The sequence below is a fragment of the Bos javanicus genome, chromosome 3, assembly GCF_032452875.1.
Source record: "Bos javanicus breed banteng chromosome 3, ARS-OSU_banteng_1.0, whole genome shotgun sequence".
NCBI lineage: Eukaryota > Metazoa > Chordata > Mammalia > Artiodactyla > Bovidae > Bos > Bos javanicus.
The window spans coordinates 43349725-43367512 of NC_083870.1; the positions used below are offsets into that span (position 1 = coordinate 43349725).

The 17788-nt window shown below is 38.2% G+C and overlaps 1 protein-coding gene across 2 annotated transcripts in view; it reads right to left on the reverse strand.

Moving 5' to 3' along the window:
* Window positions 1–8197: 8197 nt before the first annotated feature.
* Window positions 8198–17788, reverse strand: part of RTCA (RNA 3'-terminal phosphate cyclase) — a 28192-nt gene continuing 18601 nt past the window's right edge. For both annotated transcript variants that reach the window (XM_061411063.1, XM_061411064.1), the window contains 3 exons: window positions 13330–13424; window positions 11146–11250; window positions 8198–8561 (listed from right to left, as the gene is read on the reverse strand). In XM_061411063.1, the coding sequence (XP_061267047.1) occupies window positions 8460–8561; window positions 11146–11250; window positions 13330–13424 (302 nt within the window). In that variant the 3' untranslated portion in view covers window positions 8198–8459. The remainder of the gene's footprint in view (window positions 8562–11145; window positions 11251–13329; window positions 13425–17788) is intronic.

The following is a 17788-nucleotide window of genomic DNA, read 5'->3' on the forward strand; positions in this document are numbered from 1 at the left end:
TTCTTCCAAGGAGTAAGCGTCTTTTTCATGGCTGCAGTCACCATCTGCAGTGATTTTGGAGCCCCCCAAAATAAAGTCTGTCACTGTTTCCACTGTTTCCCCATCTATTTCCCATGAAGTGATGGGACCAGATGCCATGATCTTCATTTTCTGAATGTTGAGCTTTAAGCCAACTTTTTCACTCTCCACTTTCACTTTCATCAAGAGGCTTTTTAGTTCCTCTTCACTTTCTGCCATAAGGGTGGTGTCATCTGCATATCTGAGGTTATTGATATTTCTCCCGGCAATCTTGATTCCAGCTTGCGCTTCGTCCAGCCCAGCGTTTCTCATGATGTACTCTGCATAGAAGTTAAATAAGCAGGGTGACAATATACAGCCTTGATGTACTCCTTTTCCTATTTGGAACCAGTCTGTTGTTCCATGTCCAGTTCTAACTGTTGCTTCCTGATCTGCATATAGGTTTCTCAAGAGGCAGGTCAGGTGGTCTGGTATTCCCATCTCTTTCAGAATTTTCCACAGTTTATTGTGATCCACACAGTCAAAGGCTTTGGCATAGTCAAGAAAGCAGAAATAGATGTTTTTCTGGAACTCTCTTGCTTTTTCCATGATCCAGCGGATGTTGGCAATTTGATCTCTTGGTGGATAAGAAAACATCTAGTTCATCATTGGAAGTTCAGGTCATAAGGTCTCTTAGACATCCAGATCAGAAGCTCAGTCTCTACCAGGATCCAGTAGCAAACCAAGATCTGTTTCTGAAAAGAACAGTTATCTATTCCAAAACCCCAGTGCTCTGTGCTTTTGCTAGTATGACTGTTGTAGTCAGTCTCTAAAATTGTTCCCAATGATCCTCACCTCCTATTACTTATGCCCTTAATCCCATCCCCTTGGGTATGAGCTAGAATGCATGCATGGATGCTCGGTCGCTTCAGTCATGTCCAACTCTTTGCAACCTCATGGACTGTAGCCCACCAGGCTCCTCTGTCCTTTGGATTCTCCAGGCAAGAATACTGGAGTGGGTTGCCATTCCCTTCTCCAGGGGATCTTCCCTACCCAGGGACTGAACCTGGGTCTCCTACATTTCCTGCATTGGCAGATGGATTCTTTACTCCTGAGCCACTGGGGAAGCCCATGAGCTAGACTAGTGGCTTGCTAATTAATATGCATAAGTGATTGGGATATCATGGTGAGATCAGGTTATAAAAAGACTGTGGCTTCCATTTTTAGGCCAATGCCTATCTCTTTCTACTCACACTAGAGAAACCAAGCAAGCTGTCTTGCTGTGAGAAGCCCTATGGAAAGGCCCACAGTTTATCAGCCTAGAAGGAACGGAATGAAGCGTGTTAACAACTACGAGTGAAGCTGGAAATGGATCCTTCAACTCTAGTCAAGTCTTAAAATGACTGTTGCTTTACCCAGTACCTTGGCTTGATTGTAACTTCAGGAAATGCTATGAGTCCGGCTTCCCAGGTGGCTCAGTGGTGAAGTGCAGGAGACTCAGGAGAGGCGAGTTCAATTCCTGGGTTGGGAAGATCCCCTGGAGGAGGAAACGGCAACCTACTCCAGTATTCTGCCTGGAAAATCCCATAGACAGGAGCCTGGCAGGCTACACTCCATGGGGGTCACAAAGTCAGACATGACTGGGCATGCATCCACAGAATCACCAACTAAGCTGGTCCTGTACTCCTGACCAACAGGAATTGTGAAAAAAAAGTATTTGTTGTTTTAAGCTGCAATTTTTTGAAGCAACCTACTATGTCATAACCAGAGAAAGCAATGGCACCCCACTCCAGTACTCTTGCCTGGAAAATCCCATGGACGGAGGAGCCTGGTGGACTGCCGTCTATGGGGTGGCACAGTGTCGGACACGACTGAAGCGACTTAGCAGCAGCAGCAGCAGCAGCTATGTCATAACAGACAGATATAATGATTATCTATGGGTTGTTCTAAACAATATTGCTTCTGAACAAGGAACTCATTTCTTAGCTAAAAAAGTGTGCCAATGAGCTCATGCCCACTGAGTTTACTGATTCTGTCAGGTTAAGACACCCTCAGAAGTAGCAGAACTGATAAAGGAGCCCAGTGAATAATCAGTCAGAACACCTGAAAAAAAAAAAAAAAACACCTGTTGGGGAACAATGCAATGAAAGATTAGGGCTCTATTCTGTAGGATGTGGGCTTTTCTTGGGATCTGAAACTAATATAGGGTACTGTTTTCTTCCATAGCGAGAATACATTAAATAAGGAGTAGATCTGGGAGAGCATCCTCCACTACAATAGTTCATTACAACCCCCCAAAATTTTGTTTTCTATCTTTGCAAGTTTGATTGTTCTTGGTTTTAGAGCCTTTAATTTAAGGCAGCATGCTCCCATCAGAGATCACGACAATAGTTCCAGTGAACTGGAAGATAAGACTTCCACTGGCTAAGTTGAAATTCTCATGCTACTGAAATAACAAAGAAGAGATCATTGTTTTTCCTGGGGCAATTGCTCCCAACCACTAAGGGTAAACCAAGTGTCTGCTATAGGACTCTGTCTGGAGCCCAAGGCATTCTTTGAGTTCTCTCAAACGTGGCTGTACAAGTTAAGGCAAAACTATAGCAACATATTAAAGATAGACCACTAAGAACACATTTACGGTACTGACAGATGTTCCAATGTCTTTAAATTATATTGTGCAATGATATGAAAATACAGAAAAACATGTGGATTTACCTCCTGAAATAACGTTATATTAGAATACTCTTTATATAGTAGGAATAAAGCATTATTTTATTTGTCCATATTAAAAAAAAAAAAAAAAACACAGACCACTAACATTCAGATCCTTTGGGAGTAAAGATTTGGATTGCCTCCACCATGAAAAGAACCCTGACTGACTGTGGTGGCAGTTGAGGGCAAAGGAAACATAGATTTTAGGGCAGATAATGAGCGCACATGACTGCAGCGGCTATGCAAATCTCCCTTTCTTATGTATACAATGATATATATTTACTTATTTTTTCCTTCCCATTTATTTTTTCCTTCCCTATTGTCCCTCTTTATTTTCTGTAAGGGCTTTTATTGGTGATTAACTTTCCAATTTAATCTGCATGTTACAGAGTATTTACTTAGTTGGGATTGAGTAGAATAGCTTTTGAACTGTGGTGTTGGAGAAGACTCTTGAGAGTCCCTTAGACTGCAAGGAGATCCAACTGGTCCATACTAAAGGAAATCAGTCCTGAATATTCATTGAAAGGACTGATGCTGAAGCTGAAACTTCAATACTTTGGCCACCTGATGTGAAGAACCGACTCACTGGAAAAGACCCTGATGCTGGGAAAAGATTGAAGGCAGGAGAAGGTGGGGAAGAGGATGAGATGGTTGGATGGCATCACCGACATGATGGACGTGAGTTTGAGTAGGCTCCGGGAGTTGGTGATGGACAGGGAAGCCTGGCGTGCTGCAGTCCATGGGGTCAGAGAGTCAGACATGACTGAGCGACTGAACTGACTGATTGAACTGAGTAGCATAGATAGTAACATCATCCAGAAATAGTTACGGTGACTACTGGGACTTTAGGTGTCTTTCTTTTTAAAATTTAATTATTTTTAGCTATTCTGGGTCTTTGGTGCTATGCAAGCTTTCTCTAGTTGCGGCAAATGGGGACTTCTCGCTATTTGAGGTGCACAGGCCTCTCACTGCGTGGCTTCTCCTGATGCGTAGCACAGGCTCTAGAGCGCGAGAGCTTCAGTAGCTGCAGTTCCCGGGTTGTGTAGGGCACAGACTCAATAGTTGTGCAGCACAGGCTTAGTTGGGGTTCCCAGGTGGCACTCACTAGTGGTAAAGAACCCATCTGCCAATGCAGGGGACACAGGTTCGATCCCTGGCTTGAGAAGATCCTCTAGAGGAAGGCATGGCAACGGACAGAGGAGCCTGGTGGGTTACAGCCCACAGAGTCACAAAGAATCGGACATGACTGAAGCGACTTAGCTCACAGGCATAGGCTTAGTTGCTCCATGGCATGTAGCATCTTCCCCAAACAGGGATCAAATCCAATGTCTCCTGCATTAGCAGGCAGATTCTTCGTCACTGAGCCATTAGGGAAGCCCTTTAGGTTTCTTTGAAGGAGAGGATGGAAATAGCTTTGTAAAAAAGACAGCAGCATCTTGTTAAGCAAAACCAAAGGACATCATTGTTGTAAAACACAAACACGAAAATAGATACTAAATGACAAAAAAAATAGATTCTGCTAGCTATTCACTCTCAGCTCCAAGCACTCCGTTCAAGACTCTGCTCATGATGTTTAGGTGTATGTACTAAAATTTCCCGATGTCTTGCCAACCAGTTTCTGGTTAGATTCCGCAAAACAGAAGCCTACAGTGGAGCTTGGAAAGAGGAAGAAGGACTCTTACTGCTTTCAGTTCTTGTCAGGCTTGCTCCAGCAGCAGCAGCAGCTGCTGCTGCCACTGCCAACTATGACTCGAGCTTTTTTCAGCTGGCCCTGCCACATACCCTGCTGTGCTCCCTTGGCACTAAGAACATTCGATCCACTGTGCTTCCTCACCGGCTGTACCATGCCACCTGAACCATCTAAGCACATGTCGGGTTACATCCCCTTCCTTTAAAAGTCTGAGTACCAACCATAATGCTTCTGAGGTCTGAAAATCAGCTGAAATGTACTCCTTCTTGAGAAATGATCATCAGTTCCAGAGAGCCTCTCCTTCAAAGCTGTGCTGCTAAGTTGCTTCAGTTGTGTCCAACTCTGTGCAACCATATGGACTAGAGCCCAGCAGGCTCTTCCATTCATAGGATTCTCCAGGCAAGAGTACTGGAGTGGCTTGCAAATTAGTATTAGGGAGTCTTCAAAGAAATAGAACCAATACAAGAAAGATAAACAGAAAGACATATACATACAGAGAAAGTGAAAGTGAAGTCGCTCAGTCATGTCCAACTCTTTGAGACCCCATGGACTGCAGCCTACCAGGCTCCTCCATCCATGGGATTTTCCAGGCAGGCAAGAGTACTGGAGTGGGGTGCCACTGCCTTCTCCTACATATATAGAGAGAGACTTAACAGATATTGGCTCATGTGATCATGGAGCCTGAGAGGCCCCATATCTGCAAACTGGGGACCCAGGAAGGCCAGAAGTGTTCAAAGGCCAGAGAGCCAGTGGTATAGGTTTCGGTCTGTCCGAAGGCCTAAGCATCACAAGCATAAAGAGCAGGGAAACAGTGATGTCCCAGCTCCAGCAATCAGGGAAAGGGCAAACTCAACCTTCCCCTACCTTTCTGTTCCCTTCAGGCCCCCAATGGATGATATGAAGCACATCTACATTAGGGAAGGCAATCTGCCTTACTCAGTTCACCAATTCAAATGTTAATCGCTTCTGGAAACCCTCTCACAGACACACCAAAAATACTGTTTAAACAGATGTGGGATTCAAGATTTCTCATCCTAAGTTTCAACAGTTCTAGCAAAGAACTTAATCAATGTTATACATATTGTCATTTTAAAATAAAACTATTCCATCACTCCAAATTTATCCATTAGACTCTAAAAATCATAGCTGTTTAATATCCACCATCTCCATTTTCAAAATGCATTCCACCTCACCCACAATTTATGCTTAAAAGTTCACAGTCACATTTCTCTAGAATAAAAATATGTATGTTAATTTGTACTTTAAAATTTTCAATGTACACAATTCAAATTTTTAAAAATTTCTTCCGGCTTGATTAATTATAATTAGCACCATTATACAATGGAGTATAAAAATATATGTTTTGATATACTACTAAATATAAAAGTAAAATTTATGGAAGTATCTGTTAATGAGATTTATGTTCCTTTAAAACAAAATAAGATCATATATCTGTGGACAATGTCAATTATTGGGATGAGATGGAGCTCAATGGAAATCAATAACAAAAATATTATCAAGTGTGGGGCTTAAAAATATATATTAATACTCATGTATATCATTAATAATATAGATTATTGATATTATTATATTATTAATATAGGTAGGTTATTATTAATATTATTGTTAATAATATAGATTATAGAAGCTACAACACACTTCACATGGTAGGGATGAATAGACAGCAGAGACGTAACTTATAATTCTTAATAAGCAGTAATCTCCCAAAGTTTAAAGGAAATAAAATTTAAATTTTCTAGTAGCCTTTTGGCAAAGATATTGAAAATATTTCTCCTGATAATCAGAAAAGTACATTTTATTTAAAGGTATCATGTTTATTTTTGGAAAGTAAACATTTCATCTCCTTACTTGAAATCACACAAATATATAAAATAAGGCATTAGTTTATCTCTTAGTTTGAGTAAACTTCTCAGAGACTGTTTCAAATTGTCCCTTTATTTAGTGCCTTTGAAATTTTCTTTTATTCCAAGGGAATGCACTATAGTAAAATTAAGTTGGATAAAAAGTTACCTTATTTTTTGTAAAGAGGAAAAATGGAGGCTGTGAAAGAGAAGCTAAAAAGGAGAAACTGCAAAGTACTACTTTGACCACAGGCAACTCTATTTTAGAAAAAAATACATAATTAGAGAAATTCAGAAATATATCCTCTAAAAACTAATGACATCTGCAAACTTGAAATTCATGGGAAGGCTTTATGAAACTCAAGTGGTAACAATACCCCTGTTTGAAAGTCACTAGTCAAAGAATATTTTTAAAGACCATTGCACATATAGGGTACAATCAACATTAGTCCTTGTATTAGGTGGTTATTAAAAAAAATGAGAAGCATACTGAAATACAATTTTAGATATAGGAGTAGAAACAGAAATATAGTTTTTTGGGGGGAGAATAAATATCTGCTTCTTCTAATAAAAATTTCTTTGCAGTAGTCCCACGTTTATTGTACCCAAGTTTTGACTTAACAGTCAAAGCTAAGATTAATCATAAATTCATCATGTACAAAGCTGACCTTAAATCTCTTGCTCCAAAATTCCCAGTCTTTGCATTCCAACCTACCTCTGTAACACTGCTGCCCAGCTTGTCAGAAGTATCATCACTAGTCTTAAGACCCCAAATTTATCACAATCCCTCCAACAACTGTACTATCAGCATAGTTTTACTCCAACATAGGGAAACAGGGCTTCCCCGGTGGCTCAGTGGTAAAGAAATTGCCTGCCAAGGAAGATCCCTTGCACCACAACTATGAGCCTGTGCCTTAGAGCCCAGGAGCTGCAGCTAGTGAGCCCACGTGCTGCGACTACTGAAGCCTGCGCGCACCCTGGAGTCTGTGCTCTGCAACGAGAGAAGCCACTGCAATGAGAAGACGAGCACCGCAACCAGAGGGCAGCCACCACTTGCTGCAAATACAGAAAAGACCACATAGCAACGGAGACCCAGCACAGCCAAAAATAAATAAATAATTAAAAAAAACCAAAAAGAGACATTTATGTCTTGTTATAAAAATGAACTTATAAAATTTACTTCCTTAAGTACAAAGAGGAAGCAATACTATCATCAGCATCTTTAAAACAAATTGAACCCAACTGTCTAAAGCCACAGAAATCACTGACAAGAATTACAATTATGTACATGGAGCAAATTTTTAAATTATGTTTTTTTATACAGACTAATTCTCCACTTTCTGAATGTTTTATAATATAAACCTCTGTATCTATATCTTGGACTGTTTTAATCATTTAGTGGATAAATTTCAAGAAAGAACTAAGTCTGAATGAATTCATCACTGTATTACAGTACAGCATATTTAACTATTACATAAAACTAGTTTCATTTGAGTCACAACCTCAATTGCCTACAGGGACCAGGAAGTAATCTAAATGTGGAACAGGTTAGGTGTAAGATAACAGGGAGTAATGAAAAGCATTCTGTAATAAAGACACTCAATTATTTTTAATACTATAAGCCAAACAAAAAAAATACCTGGAATTGATATGACCAAATTTACAAGGGATAGAATTTTGCAATTCTCATTGTTTAGCTTTCACAACATATTCAACAGATTCAAAGCCAATATTTACCTAGTACCCAGATACATATAATGAGAAGATACATATAATGAGACAATGCTTATGAAATGTTACTGTTGACACAGCAAGTACATGTGTATAAAGTTGTCTCACTAAATTTTGAGACCCCAGCAATGATTAGAATTATATACAAATTCAGATCAAACCTATATCCCTAACTTATTACATTATATCAAAAAGAAAAACACACTTTAGATGAAAAGAATATTTTATTGCAATACTTTAATACCGAAATCAACTATTATACATATCCACCAACTTATTCACTGTCTCTATCCCAGAAGATAGTCAAAATGAGATTGGATGAAGCATTCTCAGCAAATCTAGAACATTCTATACTTCAATTAAAGTTAGGTCCTTTAATAAATTACATCTTATTCCATTGTTCTATAATATTTATGAAATGATTAGTGCAATAACATTATTGAAGTATCATTTAAAAGGCAAATACCCTATAGATTTGGATTTGTCATCCCGATTCCTTGGCATTCAATAATATAAGTGTCTTTAGAGGCATCTTCTTCATCTTCTGATTTCTTCACAGTAAATTTAGCCTGAAACCAGAAGAGCATTTAGTCTATAAGTAATATGAAGAGGGACACAGGGGAGAGCCCATAACACCTGCTTTAACAGGTAGGCAGTTAATACCAAACTCATTTTATTGAAGAAGCTAGAGATAGAAAGATTAAATGACTCATGAGAAATTCAACAGCGTACATATGAAATACTTTATTCCAGAGGCATGGTCCTTATTCAGAGGTATACGAGTTTGTGGAGTTTTGCCAGAATATATGTAACCTGGATCCCATTTCTTACCCACTGAATCAGAACTCCTCAGAAGTGCAGCTTTAAGTAAATATCAATTTTTAAATCTCAATACCTACTTTCTAAGTTTTTTCTAAAACATGGGACTGAAGCATTTAAACTTCTTTTATCTTGTCAAATATCAAATTACCCTTTAATTTCTCTCAAATTTTCTTGCCAATTTAATTCCCTAAATACAGTATTTAAAATATCTAGTTCAGAGGAGACAGGTGGAGAGAGTTGACAATTAACATCTTCCCTCATCATTATTGGGTTTGACACTGTACTTTTTACTTGTGAACTAATTCAAGTTTAGCTTTGAAACACCTGATCTCTATCACGATATTGTGGAAACATGATTTTTTTTTTAAAGCAAATATATTCATTCTAAGAAAATTGAATTAAAATCAAAATAACGGAGGAGGCTGACTGAATCTGTGACAGAGGGATCTGAAGTATGCATAAAACCTTAGGATTCTCTGAAATACAATTTGAAAACTACTTCTCCAAGGTCCTGTTGAACTGCAATATTTAAAAATGATTCCAGTTTTAGGATTAGATTGTATGGACACTGAAATTTATTGTTGTATGAATAAACAATGAACCTGAATTATGAGCTAGATAGACTAGTCATATGTATATACATTTTTTTTCGAATTACAAGCAGTATATAAATATGAAAAAAGGTAACAATTATGGAAATAATTTCTAGCCTACATACAAAGTTGGAAGGAGCCATAAGGGACACAGTCTCTGACCTTCCTGGTGAATTACCTGCACTGAGACACAGAATGATGAAGCAGCTTGCCCCAGGTCACTGCGTTAAAACACAACAATGCTGAACGAGAAACCAGAGCAAAAAAATCCAGTTCATGGCACTTTCCACTGTGCATTCAGTTCAAATAACATATGAGTGTCTACTATGTGCAAAGTACTGTAGAAAAAATGAATATACCCTGTCTCTGCTATCAAGATCACAGTCTACACGGGGAGACAGACTAATAGTAGTTACAAAATAAAGCATAAGTAGAATTAATAAAAAATACAGTTAACTATCTTTTGAATCAAATATAATTTGCTTTTGCCTCCTATTGGGCCTTTTCCCACAATTTAATCAAATCCTACCTATCCTGTCTAATAACAAAAAAGGTACATATTAAGATTCATACAAATAAAATGTGAAGAGTAGGGTAACAGTGGTTTTGTGCTTGGTACACCTCTGTTATGCTTCATTTCTTATTACTATGTACATTATTTTTGTAACCTTTTAAAATGCTTAAGGTCAACACGTTCCTTCATAAAATTCTGAGTTATAAATTTTATATTACTTTATAAACTTATATTATAAAGACTGTAGCAAAATAGAAATATGCCACACATCACTGAAAAATGAATGAAATGATGCTGTATGCGTTAGCTGTTAAAAAAAAGGAATAGAGAAGAGAAATAATTTTAAGAGGAGGAAAATACCTAAATGTCAACAGTGGTCTTACTGGCAAAGGGCAGTGAGGGACAGGAGTTTTCCTCTATTTTCTAAACTTTCTATAAAGAAGTTAGTTTCAGATGAAATACACGCATCATTTGTTTTAAGAATCCTGTTAAACAAGGTATGAATACGAGATTATTCATGTTAAATTCTTTTTCACTAAAAATTATACATCTAGGGAATTCCCTGGCAGTCCAGTGGTTAGGACTTGGCGCTTTCACTGCTAAAGCCCAGGCTAGATGCCTGGTCAGGGAACTAAGATTCTGCAAACCACACTGTGTGGCCAAACTTGAAAATGCATTAACATATATATACAGCTACTCTTCTGAAGTTGAAAGGACTGGTGAAACGTTAGAATCTCAGCAAATGTTCTATTCTACCAAAATAAAATCACAAGGAAATAAAATATATAAATTTTTTATATAATAATTTAAGCTTAGCCAACTACAAATCCCTTGTGATTTGATCTTATAGTTCCCATTAAAATGCCTTCACTTACTGTAAGGCAGTACCTACCACATATGAGCTTTGATGGATGCTCTCCCAGGTTCTGAGCTCAAAGCTCAGTCCTGCCCCTAAGAAAGTATTTGGTCTTCAGGAATTAATTTAATCCCTCTGCCTCACATGACTCATAAATAAAATGAGATTAATAATAAATAGCCACCCACAATGGTCATGCAGAGTAAGATGATTCAGCTTTACTGCTGAGTGAGTTCAGTATCTGCCACACAGAAAGTATTCACTGAATGATAGCAATTACAATTACTACTGAAGTTTTCTGTTTATTAAAATTTGACTCCAAACTGGCCATAATAAAGATCAATCACTCTTTCTGATGGAATACTCACCTTTGCTAGTTGCTCAGCAAAATGTATAGCTGTTTGGGTGTGGAGTGTAACTGGTCCTGTTTTTATTCTGGAAATTCCACTGGCTAATGCCATAAAAATGATCAGCTATTAAAAAGAAAAACACAAAGAAGGAAACTCTCACACATTTACTTATACTTGGAGTTAAAAGTCTACTGCTTTCCATACGAAAATAATACTAGATATCAAAATAGCTAAAAAATTGTTTATTTTTTAATTGGAGGATAACTGCCTTACAATAGTGCTGGTTCCTGCCATGCATCAACATGAATCAGCCGTAGGTATACACACATCCTCTTTCTTGAACCTCCCTCCCACCTCCCACCCAATCCCATCCCTCTAGGTTGTCACACAGCACGAGGTTTGAGCTCCCTGAGTCACATAGCAAACTCCCCCGGCTATTCATTTTACACGTGGTAAAGTGTGTTTCAATGCTACTCTCCCAATTCATCCCACTGTCTTCTTCCCAACTGTGTCTGTAAATCTGTTCTCTGTGTCTGCGTCTCCACTGCTGCCCTGCAAATAGGTTCATCAGTACCAGCCTTCTAGATTCCATATATATGCATTAATATACAATATTTGTTTTTCTCTTTCTGACTTACTTCACTCCATAACAGGCTCCAGGTTCATCCTCCTCATTAGAACAGACTCAAATGCATTCCTTTTCCTGGCTGAGTAATATTTCAGTGCTGTCCGTGCGTGTGTTTGTGTGTGTGTGTACACACACCACACTTTCTTTATCCATTCATCTGTCGATGAACATCTAAGTTGCTTCCATGTCCTAGCTACTGTAAATAGTGCTGCCATGAACACTGGGGTATATGTGTCTTTTTTAATTATGGTTTTCTCAGGGTATATGCCCAGTAGTGGGATTGCTGGGTCATACATGGCTCTAAGTGATAAAGAACCTGCCTGATAATGCAAGAGACGTAAGAGACGTAGGTTCGATCCCTGCATCAAGGAGATCCCTTGGAGGAGGACACAGCAACCCATTCCAGTATCTTTGCCTGAAGAATCCCATAGACCTCTAGAGGAGCTGGAGGGGGCTACAGTCCATAGGGTCACACAGAGCTGGACATGAGTGAAGTGACTTAGCACACATGCACAGTACCACTTCACACTATAACTATTCCTAGCTTAAAAAAGAATTTCCATTTCTTTAGGTTTACAAAAATCCTAAGATGACAGAAAACCAGTGTCACCAAAAGTCTGAATAGCACAAAATGCTTAGTAAGTTTATAAACTTAATGTTTAAGAATACAGAGTTGAAAATTAATACATTTTATCAGACCACCTGTCCCTGCAAGCTAGTATATATAAACTGACAAGTTTCTTTACAAGTTCTAAAATCACAACATTTTAACAGGTAAACAAATACACTAATACAGAATTACTAGACTGTAGAAGAGTAAGAAGGAAGAGACTAGAAATAAGAAAACTGTCTTAAGAAAACTGGTCAAAAAACCTTGAAGAATACTTTTCTAAGCAGACATCTGATTGTGATTAAGGGGAAAAATTGGTAGAAAGGAAAATCTATCAAGACAGTGGACCATAAAAAGACTGCATTTGGAAATATTCATCAGCATTTCTCAACCTGAGTAGATGTGTTAAGTTTGAGAGGTGTATGACATATCTAAGTGGAGACGCTGACAGGCGTAAGGGACACAATGGATATGGAGCTAAGGAGAAAGGCCTGGGCCAATGATACAAATTTAGAAGCTATCAGCATACAGACAGTACTCGAGCGTGAGACTGGAAAAGTTACCTGAGAGACTAAAACAGATAAAAAAAGAGGTGTGAGCTTAAGCACAAGGGCTCTCCAAAATTTAGAAGTTGAGAAGAGGCAAACAACAATAATAATAAACTAGCAAAGGGACTAGAATGTATGGCTAGCGATAGAGAAAGATAACAGTATTTCAGAAATCAAGAGAAGAAAGTATTTCAAGAATGAAGGAGTGCTCGGTGTGCCCAATGCTACAGCCAGGTTGAGTAAGATGAAAACTGAAATTTGTGGTATATAAATTCTAGAATAATACTTTAAAAATGTGCTGAATTAGAACATACCAATCACTGTCTGAAAGTCAATGACTAAAATTTATATTCAATCTAACTGCCCAATATTCAAATCTAACAGGCTTGGAGGTTTTTATCCTAAAGTGTCATTACCTGGTCTTGCAGATACTCATCCACAGCACCACCATGTCTAAGATTTGCTAACAGCATTTCAGCAGCTTCAATTCCAACCTTGTCTGCATTAACACCTGCAACAGGCACAATGTAAAAAAAAAAATTAATTAATTACTAAGAGGCAAAAAGTTTCACATATCCCAGTTAGCACTGGCATAACATCTTTTAGGCCTCTGAACTCACCCATTGCAACTTTTAGGATAAGATCTTCATGTACTGAATCTTCTGAGAGCTAAGCATATGCAAATACTTTATTAAATGGACCAGTGAGGGGGGGTGGGGGAGGAGAACAGGCCTTGGCCCTGTTTAAGAAGTACTAATTATAAAATCAATTTATATGATACCCTATAATACTCTATAATACTATGCCTTGATTTTAAAATTTTAAATTCACAATTCATATATATTATAATTGGTCTGCAGGCAATTCTATTAGAACTAAAGGATTTTTTAAAAGTTCAGATAATTTTCACCTAAGAAAGAGGAGATAAAGATTCTCAGGTTAAATATACAAAGTTTTATTCTTTTAAGATTCGAACAAGTATTACCTTATTTGTTTCTTAGCAGCACTGACAGCCTGTAGGACCTTAGTTCCTTGACCAGGGATGGAACCCAGGCCCTGGAAGTCCTAACCACTGAACTGCCAGGGAATTCCCTGGTATTACCTTATTTTAAAAATAAGAGTATTTATTCCATTGTTCTCCTTCCTGCTTCTCTACATATACCACAAATATCTGGTACAATGCTAAATACAAAATAAATCCATCAAATGTAGTGGAATGTCAGATGATTCTTTTTATTTACTTTAAATTAAAAGAACCCTATGGGCTTCCCTGCTGGCTCAGTGGTAAAGAATCCACCTGCCAGTGCAGGAGACGTGGGTTCGAACCCTGGGCTGGGAAGATCCCCTGGAAAAGGAAATGGCAATCCACTCCAGTATTCTTTCCTGGGAAATCTCATGAACAGAGGAATTTGGTGGGCTGTAGTCCATGGGGTCACAAAAGAGTCCGACACAATTTAGCAACTAAGCAACAAGAACAAAATTAACCCTTGGCTGCAAATGAAAATGGCTTTTGAAAAATGAGAATGTGGTTCATTTTTATTTTATATTTGGAAATTCACCAAACCAAATACATGTTTTGATAAAATGTCGCAGAAAATAGAAATTAAATTTTAACCATTTTTTCCCTTACATAAGTCATTATAACAATGTAATACATTAAACTATCCTTATAACATTAATCAATCATTTACATGACTGAATGAAATGGTTTGGAACATGTATGAATCTTGACTTTCTGGTAAACGACTCTGCCTCTTCCGTATCTTCTTCTAGATGTAAATAGAGATGATAATACCTTGGTTGCAAAGTTGTTAAAATCAGAGATAATATTTACAAAGCTTCTAATTTCAAGACTAGTTCATAATAAGCTGTTAATAAGAATAGTTACTATTGATAACACACATGATGCTATGTATGTACCATACTAAGTGACAGAAACTGGTTCCTTAGCTAAGGAGGCACCAAAAAAACAGAGTTAAGTGCTAAGCTTATGGTATTAACTATATATCCAATGAGAGTTCAGAAAAGGAAATTATAAGTTCCAGAATAATTTGAGAATGTTTCATGAAGCAGGAAAGGACTTCAAGGACTTGAGTCATTGAAGAACAGCTAAAATTTCCATGGAGTACAAAAAGAAGAAGGAAGCAATTCCTGGCTTTGTAGTACTAGAGAACAGTAGTTGCACTAAGGTTTCTCAAGGTTTCTCTGCCAAGTGGCAAACTATTTCTCAGAGCCATGCACATTCCTTCCCACCCAGCTGCCTTGACAGTGAATGATGCTATGAATGGACCTACAACATTACCAGCTATTAGTAGCAGTCTATGGTAACTGAGCAAAATGAAGTAAATAAGAGAATTTTTTTTTGTTAGTACTGTGTTCTAAATAAAAGAGCAAAATCCTCATTTCTTTGGAAAACCTAAGGTTTTTCTGACAAATACTCTTCTGGCATTTTAGAGGTTTCTTAATATGGCCTCAATTTTGACAGCTTATAACAAACTAAAAAAATATTCAATGATTTGAGGTTTCTTCTAGCTTATTAAAAGGACAAAACTGAACAGAGAAAGCCAAAGGACTGACTACAGCATCAGAGACATGCTCTCAATTACTACATATATTAAAGGAGGAAAAGAAAGTGCTTACTATAAACTAGTAGTGTCCATACATAAGAAACAAGATTGACAAGCCAGAGGTATAATTCATCTTAGCAGATTGATTTGTCCCATAGTAAAGTACAGAACTAACTGAAAGATGAGTGGTCAACAAATCACACAGATATTCAACAATGTGAAAACATATATTCTGTCCATATTGCAATCATATAAATGTGGAAACAATTCTTGTATGTAGATAATGGTCTGATCTCATTTTTCAGTTAAGGAAAGCAGAGTCACCACGTAACATAACTGCAAACATAGGAACAACTTAGGTTTTCTTGCTCTTGATTTAGTGCTCTGTTATAATACACTGCATCTATCTAAAACTGCTAAGATTTTTTCAAAAAAAAAATTAAAAAAAAATAAAAAAACCCTCAAATCTCACCTTTGCAACAGGATTAAAGAAAGTTATAGCTGGAAGGATTTCAGAGATTCTTCAGACTAAGTAAGTCTCTCACTCAACAGATAAAGAAACTAAGATCAAAATAGTTTTAGTAACTGAGACAAGGACAAAAATATGACTCGTTACAACTTACTGCTTGTAATATATATGGTGGTGTGGACAACCAGCCAGTGTTGCTTCTGGTTATAATGCTTAAACATTAGGATTCAGAGTCCGATAATTTTCTAGTTAATTTAAATCAGAAATAAAAAGAGATCTAGATATTGGGAGCCATGACATTCTCTTGAGACCTCTTAATATATAGACTACCTACCAGGTGGTTCTGGAGGAGGAAATGGCAACCCACTCCAGTATTCTCACCTAGAGAATCCCATGGGCAGCGGAGCCTGGTGGTCTACAGTCCATGGGATTGCAAGAGTCAGACACGACTTAGCGACTAAACCATCACCCCCAGGTAGCTCAGTGGGTAAAGAATCCTTTTGCAGTACAGGATATGCAGGTTCGATCCCTGGGTTGGGAATATCCTCTGGAGGGGGTATGGAATCCCACTCCAGTATTCTTGCCTAGAGAATCCCACAGATATAGGAGCCTAGTGGGTTACAGTCCACAGGGTCACAAAGAGTCGACATGACTGAAGCTACTGAGCAGACACACCGAGAGAGAAGACCCGAAGGTATCTCTGCATTTGCTAGTTACATCCCCTTTAACTTGAGTGCCTGACTGGACACAAGGGCAGGCACCAGGAGTTAGGCAACTTCAGCAAGTAAGCAACTCTATCTTCTAATCCCTCCCACCACTGTAACTCTAAAAATAAGAACTGTGCGTTCTATATGCGTATTATCCATCATATGACAAAGTTTAAAAAATGCTGATGAAATATTAGGAAAGAAAATTTTTCTGGGCTGGTAGTAGAGTTAATTCAAAGTATTGCTGATAACAGAGCAACGATCCCTTTATGATATCATTGCAACATATCTAAAACTATCATCTACACTGGCAAACTAACTCTACCTCCCATATTCACAAAGTTGTAAATGTTTCCAGGTACACAAGCTAGAAATCAAGGTCATTACACTGCCTCCCTCACCTTCCATATCCAGCTGATCACCAGTCTATTCACCCTCCTAAATACCCTTGTATCAGTACTCATCTCTCTAGCCTTAGTCATTGCATTCCTTGGTGTATAGGCCCTCATTTCTGATCTGAACTGATATAACAGACTTGTCTTCCTGACTCCACTATGTTTTCCCTCTAATCTGCTACACAGCTACTTACTTTCCAAAGACCTGGTCTTATATCCCTTCTTAAAATATCTGTTTTCAGGATGAAACCCAAACTCCTTTATAAGCCCTATAAAGCTCTTCAAAATCTTGACCTCTCTAATCTCATCTCTGTTCCTCCCTGTTCGAGATCCTCTACTCATCACTTATGTCTGTAGTTGCCAAAACAACATCAGCCCTTTCCTTTGTCCTCTTCTTTAGCTCTCCCCAGCCTTTTTTTTTTGGCCACTCCACATAGCGTAAGCGATCTTAGTTCCCAACCAGGGATCAGACTCATAATTGAACTCATGCCCCCGCAGTGGAAGCACTGAGTCTTATCCACTGGACCACCAGGGAAGTCCCAGCTCCCACTTTTCTATCCGGCTAACTTCTACTTCTCTATAGAACCCACTGGAGGATCACTGAACAGCACAAGACAGATTTGGGATCACTCAGTCCCCAAAGAATTAACTGTTCTTCTGTGTTCCCAGGTGCCCTGGAGATAGAATAATCACAGCACTGGTCTGTCTCCTCTGCCAGACTAAGCCAGGCAGCAGAA